General features: G+C 38.7%; 1 protein-coding gene across 1 annotated transcript; it reads right to left on the reverse strand.

Moving 5' to 3' along the window:
* Window positions 1–211: 211 nt before the first annotated feature.
* Window positions 212–6082, reverse strand: vax1 (ventral anterior homeobox 1). Its single transcript, XM_047028809.1, has 3 exons — window positions 5796–6082; window positions 3457–3644; window positions 212–751 (listed from the first exon to the last, which is right to left on the reverse strand). The coding sequence occupies exons 1-3, from the start codon at window positions 6010–6012 to the stop codon at window positions 212–214; spliced, it is 945 nt and encodes a 314-aa protein (XP_046884765.1). The 5' UTR covers window positions 6013–6082.
* Window positions 6083–7367: the final 1285 nt, after the last annotated feature.

Raw genomic sequence — 7367 nt, forward strand, 5'->3', positions numbered from 1 at the left:
ATCATCATATTTTTGTAAGAATGAGTATGAGTATGCCTTTGTTTTCCTCCTTCTGTGAGGTTTCAGATGTGTACTTGGATTTACATGGACGACATCTACAACACAAATCAGACAAAGGAAGGCAAAATAGTAACTGACAAAAACAATGACGAAAAGCTAGGGATACAACAAAACAATTAAAAATTGTCCAAATTTTGAGAGAAAAAAGATATCATTCCAAAACTTTCTTGTCCATGGACTCTTTGCCATTGGTCCGGGAATAAGGTTCAAAAGCTGAAGAGCTCAGGTAGCGGGCCGACAGTTCCTGTAGGTTCCCGGCCAGGGATCCAGCCATGGAGAGTGGGTTAGAGGAGATGCGGGTGGCCACACTGCCCAGCAGGGAGGGCATAGGAAAGCTGAACAGGCCATGGGCCGGTGGGGAGCCCTGGAGGCCTGACACCGTCCCTGAGCTGGTCACTGCAGGCAGGGGGGGGCTGCAGCCAGTCGTCCCTGAGCTGCCGCCACTACTGCTGCTACTGCTGCCGTTGCTAACCATGCCCATGGAGGGCCCGCGCAGAGCTGAGCCCAGCGTGCTGCTGCCGCAGTGGGGCAAGAGGCCCGGCAGCCCTGGTGGAGTGAGGAGGCGTCCCTGCTCCAGGAGTCTCAGTACACTGCATGTTGCTGCTGTCTCCGACACCACGGAGCGCATCTCTGAATCCTTGCCCTGGTCCTTCTTCTGCTTGGTGCGTCGGTTCTGGAACCAAACTTTTACCTGCCAAGAATGAGTGACACATACAGTCAAAAAACATCCTCCAAAACTATGAATAACCTCTCAATAACATTGGATAAACTTCACAAAGAACATTGTGTACTCATTAAACTTCTGACACATCTGTATCCATAGGATGTTCAGTGGTTTGCAGTAGATGCAATCATTGCGTTGTTGGTTCAAATAATCATATCCCTCGGGCCACACAAGTACACAAAACAATAATTGCAAAGATAATAATAGTGTTTGATGTTATAACAGCACCTTCATGCCAATGGAAGCAGGAATACTATCAAAACTCCACTACAATGTTTGTAGTCTCTCCGTGTCTGCAGGGAGCACACATACACACACATACACAGCTTTTCCTAATTTATTTATACAAAACGTAAACATGGTGGTGAATTTTGACAGCAGTCATAAAAATGCTGTCTAGCAGCCCATGTTGTTCAAGTCTTAGGTTAATATTCAATAAAATATCTCTGGGTGTAGAATTACTTACCCATGATGAACGTTGTATGAGTAGTAATATAAACATTATTTTGTCTGTTATTTGGTGTTTAGTAAAAACATCTATCTCGCTGACACCTGAGTTATGTTCACAGACCTCTAAGAACAATTTAACCTTGAACACATTACTATATCCAGTGGGCTATTCTGACTATGTCAACTGAATTGAGTTCTAATCTTGTCTTTATTATAATTAATCAGTCACAAAGCATTTAGCACGTTAGAAAGAACGGAGGTGATGTGGTGATTATGACATACATCTTCTGGACTTTTCCATGTCCAAGAAATCCCAAATCTGTTTTCCTCTACACAAAGAAATGCAAAGAACCAAACCGGACACATCCAGTAGCTGGCTCTGAATACACATTTAACAATGAATGACAATACAGACAACAGGAAGAAGAATGTGTTCCCATTGAGGCCAGTGATTGAATTGCAGCTAAAGGCAAGAATGTAAACACTTTAGTTTTGCGTGTTCAGGATAGTCTTTCTGCAGTCTACATATACCTAACATGCTATTTAAATGATCCAAATTTCAATTTGCCGATTTTCATAATGCATTCAGAAGTGGTAATTGGACTTTCTATTTGTTGCTGTTTATTTTATTTATTTTTCCCATCCCCATCAACTCTGGGGCAATCATACCTGATTGCTTCAGACGACCAATGATTAGGGTGGATGTGTCCTAATCAGTAGTCAGACTGTCCCTCAACCATCTAACTACTTCAATCACATTTGAATATAGAATTTTCATCCATGTTGTTTTGGATATAGTACCAATAATATTATCATATTCAACAGTTCATATTAGATGTATACAGGCTGGGTTACTGAACGGAAACAGAAATCTCTGTGATATTTATTTGTTGAAGTTATCTTGCATTTAATGTAGAGTGAACAAATGTATTTGCAAACGTATTTAATGTAGAGTGAGAAAATGTATTTGCAAACGTATTTAATGTAGAGTGAGCAGATGTATTTGCAAAAAATAGCAATATTCATGTGTACCACAGAATTTTAAAACATTGACATTTAACATGAACTGTGTTATTTTATGTGAAAAGATGTGCTTTGAAGCCAAAACGTTAAACAAAGATGATTAGGTGTGCACCCTTCAGCAAATGGCTGTCATTTCTTAATGTAACACCCCATGAGTACCACGGAACAAAATGTTAATTTCACGATGCTGTCATTAGAGGCCACTTCATCAAGACATGAAGGAGACATTTGAAAATTGAATGTAATCAAGGAGCATGGCTGTGTGCAACATTCAATATTGCATTAGAAGTCTTTTTTTATATCCAAGCCCCATTTTCCTCCAGGATTCCCAAAACGAACGTCTACGTGAACCCAATTATTTTAATCTTACAAATGCACACATTTTGAACTTGAGGCGTATTCAATGTGCCTCCGACTTTTGTCCAATTGTTTGCGAGTCGGAAATGTATGAAATTGAGGAGTATCTAGTACTATGCCCAAAGAAACTAACCCTGACCACTGTCCAATGTCCCACTTGATTAATCTTACTGAAACATTCATGACATATACTATCAACATATACACAAGGCAAACTGTTCCAATAGTCAGCTTGCAAGAGAAAATAAACAAGTAATATCTTGGTGCAAACATGCTGTCCCGGGCTTTGAACTGGATTTCCCTGATGTGAGAATTATACATTGAAGGGTGACTAAGTTTGGTATGTCTAGTTGAGAGCAAGCAGACAAGTGCAAATACAGTTCACTCAGTGGGCGCAGCATGACCTTTCACTGACCCCGAAGCTAAGCATGAGGTAGAAAAGCTTTTCTCTCCTTAATACAAGGCTGTGAACTAGAAACTGCCTTTTTTCAGTAAGGACATTTGCTTACACAAGTTTTCACAATTATGGAATACATTGAGCTATCAATTTCAATAGAAAAATGGAAATGTAAATTTGCAGTCCATATTGAAACTTAATTGAAACACAATGCACAGAATTTTTGTTGTGTTCTTTGCTGTTTGATTAAGCCTGGCCCAAAAATTTCAAATCAAGTGCAAATATAATGTAATTATACACAATGTAAAACTGTATATAATGTGAATACATTATTACAATGTGTTCAGATACGCATTTTATTCAGTCAAAAGTAATCCCACACCACCTTCAACGTTTTATAAACATAGCCTGTTTATGAAACATATATCATAAATATAGCATTTACCTGAGTTTCAGACAAATTGAGCTGGCGGGCCAGTTCTGTTCGCTCCCTCCCGACCACATACTGGCACCTCTGAAACTCCATCTCCAACCGGTACAGTTGCTCAGCTGTAAAGGAGGTCCGAGTTCGTTTTGGCCGGTCCAAATCCAGGCCCTTTGGCAGAATGATCTCTCGGATGGAGCCTTTGGCATCTACCACAAAGGACAAGACATTATCTTGTTAGAAGGCAAAATATAGGGATTGCAACAGGGAGATGCTACAATGCATCTTATCACAATAAAATCACATTCAACATTGTTTTTGTTCCAGACTGAGTTTTCTACAAATGAAAAAAATAGTGTCATAAGGAATACCATAAGAGTTTTCTACAATATGTAAAGTTTAGCATAAGATGTGGAAACCAATTAATGACAACTGCTTTCCTGTAAGAGAGAAATCTGTATTAGTTGCCATACTATGAAATGAATTCCATTAAGTTAATTACATTGTTCTTAAAGAAACGTATTTCCCATTTTTATACAATTAAAGGCTTTATGCAAGTCTGTGCAAATATACAAAACACAAGATTTAAAATCACAAATCTTTGAAAAAAAATACAATATTAATCTTCATAAAATTGTGTTACCATATACATTATTCTGTGTAATGTAAAATGTGCTATACTGTGGATATGGTTGATCTGATAACAATCAACTACAAAGTTATTCAAAATAAAGCAGTTTTAACTGCTAAATGAGTATGCCACAATTTAAAATAAATCTATGTGTAACTCCTAAAAAAAATAGCTTAAATCTCTTGTTCACTCATTTGCTTTTATTGCTATTGTAAGTCATCATGCTTTATCAATAAAGCATAAAAACAATCTTCTGAATTCAACAAACAAACCAAAACAACGGACATAAGAATGAATTCAAAGTGTAATTAGTATTGTTTGCTAAGGTAAAACAAATGGCCAATAATAAATTAATTTTACAATTGCTTTAAATCTGCACTGAGCTGTTCATGAACAAAACAAACAAAAGCAGCAAAGCTTAAAAACACTAGCCTGTCTTTAACCAACTAACCAAAATACTGACAAACATTCATTCATTGTGTAATTTTTATTGTTTGCTGAGGTAAGACAAATGGCCATAACAAATGTATTTTGCAATTGATTTAAATCTGAGCTGAGCTGTTCATGAACATAAAAACAGCCCAGTCAATGCTTGATATCAGTGCTCAACTGGTACTGTAATTACTTACATGCAATTAGCAAAAATACGTGCACACTTTAATACAATTCTCATGTTTGACAATCTGAGAATAAAATAAATTAAGTTGTCCTTTTTTCCCATTGCCTCCCCCTGCAGATGATGTGTTGTCTAAATTGTAGACTTCATTAAGACAATCTCATTTTATAACTATACACATTTTATTGCTCCACATTTGCTATTTCTTCTTAGGGGTTCCAATTTTTTTTTGTATTTGCACAGATTCAACCTTGTAACATATTTCGAAACATTATAGGCTACTACACATACTTTTATATTCTAGTTTAATATATTAAAGCCTGAATTGAGTAAATTAGAGTAAATCTATGTAAAAGCCTACACGATAATGATCAAATTATCTGTAAAAAGTGAATTTTATTTTCTTAAACCATTTCCTGTCTTATAGAAAATCAAATGTTCAGAAAAACAATACGTATTCTGAACCATGTTACATTTCAACAAATTACACGCAGCGTCTAAGTAATTTGAAATGAGACATTGTATAATTTCAATTGCAAGCAACATTAAACATAAAAATACTTTGACAGAGCTGAATATAGACGAAACCATGATTAAGAATGTATTACGTAAGAGTAAATAATGCAAAATCTCTGTCATTCAGCTCATTCAGAATGATTTTTATACAAATAAAGTCAAATATACTCAGATAATGAATTACACAACCATGCATAAGGATAAGTGTTTTTTTTTTTTTTTGAATTGAAGTTGCACCCTCACCCAAGAATGTCCCGGAAGCTGGAAGCGAGATGAAAGCACATAGACAAGCAATACTGCCTAATTTTCCTGAGCAGTTCTGATTATGTAAAAGACACAAAACTCACCTTAAATAAAAAAAAATCTAAGTACAGTTCTAACGGGGATTTGGCAAGATTTGTCCATTTGGTTAACAAATAATCTGGAATGCATTATACTATTTTATTGTACAGTTTATCGTGAAGAAAATTATTTCTGTGCTTACTCATCTGACATCACACTTCATACAGACATAACATAAACGTCTGTAATACAGTAAGAGCTTAATCAATGAATGAGCATATCGGAAAACACAGCTAATGTTAGAAATCCCCTTACCTCGAACCAGTATCCTCCGACAGTAGTCTGGGTCTACCGAGCTTCCCCGGTTCTTCTCACAGTTTTCCACTGGCCCAGACGGGGAGAAAGACTCTTGCTGCTCCTTTAGAAACGTTTTGGACAGGCTTCCCTGGGACTCCTTGCCATCTTTTCCCTCCTTTAGTCCGTTTTTCAGCACCATCCCAGCATCCGTATCTTGATTGTATCTGACCTCCATACTCACTTATCCTCTGGGACTTCTTTTCTTCTTCACCTTCTTTTTTTCTTTTTCAGGTGTAAAAATAAGATTACTGAGAGGATTGAGCAGTGAGTTGTCTGAACTGTGGTGTTTTGTTTCAAAACGGCACCTTTCAGATGGCTGAGTCGGCTACCTAATGTTGAGAGAACACTTGCCTCGCCGGACTATGGTGCCCTATTATGGTTGTCCAAACTCACTTGCCCAATGATCATGGACTTGACGGTAAAACTCAACAGCGATTTAATGCCCCTTCGCCTAGTTACATACACATCAGCCTGTAGATGATCTCTAAATAATCAGAGTCATGGACAGACGCACAGTCGCCGTTTCAATTGATTACGGTAATTTTGCTGCCTCCACATTTGCGTAACCTCATGAATACACTAAATTGTTTGGGGAAATAGATCAGGTCTTAATGGAGGGGTTCACTCGCTCCGTCCCCCTCTGTCAGCCAGCTCCCAGGTCAGAGAATCAAGACAAATGATTGGTCTTGCCTTGCAAAAAAAGCCTCCTCGAACTCACACACACAATCACGGGGATTCGACACTTCCAGACCAGAAAAAAGTTCCCAAATACTTCATTCTTCCATCTAAAAAACATGGCCAGCCATTTTCTCCTGACTTTTCACGCGGGACCTGGTCCCCCCCGGCCACGACGGCTAACTTTAATCACGTTTACGTTTGGCTCGTTCACCAATCACCAGCTCTCTGCAACATACAGCTTTCGCCGCTACTGTGCTATCATAGGCAAGTGGGAGAGAGAGAGAGAGAGAGAGAGAGAGAGAGAGGGCGAGCTAGAGAGAGAGAGAATACAGGAGAGGCGGAGAGACAGAGGATGCAAAAAAGAAATCCACCTGGTTTCGAAATTGGAACAGCACTGATGCTCAATTGACACCTTGTCTCTGGTATATGGGAACTGTGTTAAAGTTTCCAGTGTTGTCCCACATCACTCTTCACAGCAAGCAACGTATATGGCGAGCAACCCAAACAGGTCCCAGTCATTAGTGGTGCGTCCACACAATGAATATATACGCAGCAGAGAGTCTGCAGCACTCATAAATTTTACCTCCAGATCTGAGAAACACAAAAAGAGGGACAAAACCAGTCAATTAGTCCCTTCACTCTCTCGTTCTCTCTCTCTCTCTCTCTTTTGCACACACACCCTTGGAATGGGCCCCCACCTTCTCCTTCCACCCCGCTACCCATCCGCCTACCAACTCTTAGCTATTTTCATTGTCAGCTCAACAATATCTCAGGCCACATCAGTGGCCAGTAATCCAATAAGACCATTGATTAGGCTACAATGATTCAATTCAAACCAATGGCCTTGTGCAA

The sequence above is a fragment of the Hypomesus transpacificus genome, chromosome 11 (assembly GCF_021917145.1).
Source record: "Hypomesus transpacificus isolate Combined female chromosome 11, fHypTra1, whole genome shotgun sequence".
Taxonomy (NCBI): Eukaryota; Metazoa; Chordata; class Actinopteri; order Osmeriformes; family Osmeridae; genus Hypomesus; species Hypomesus transpacificus.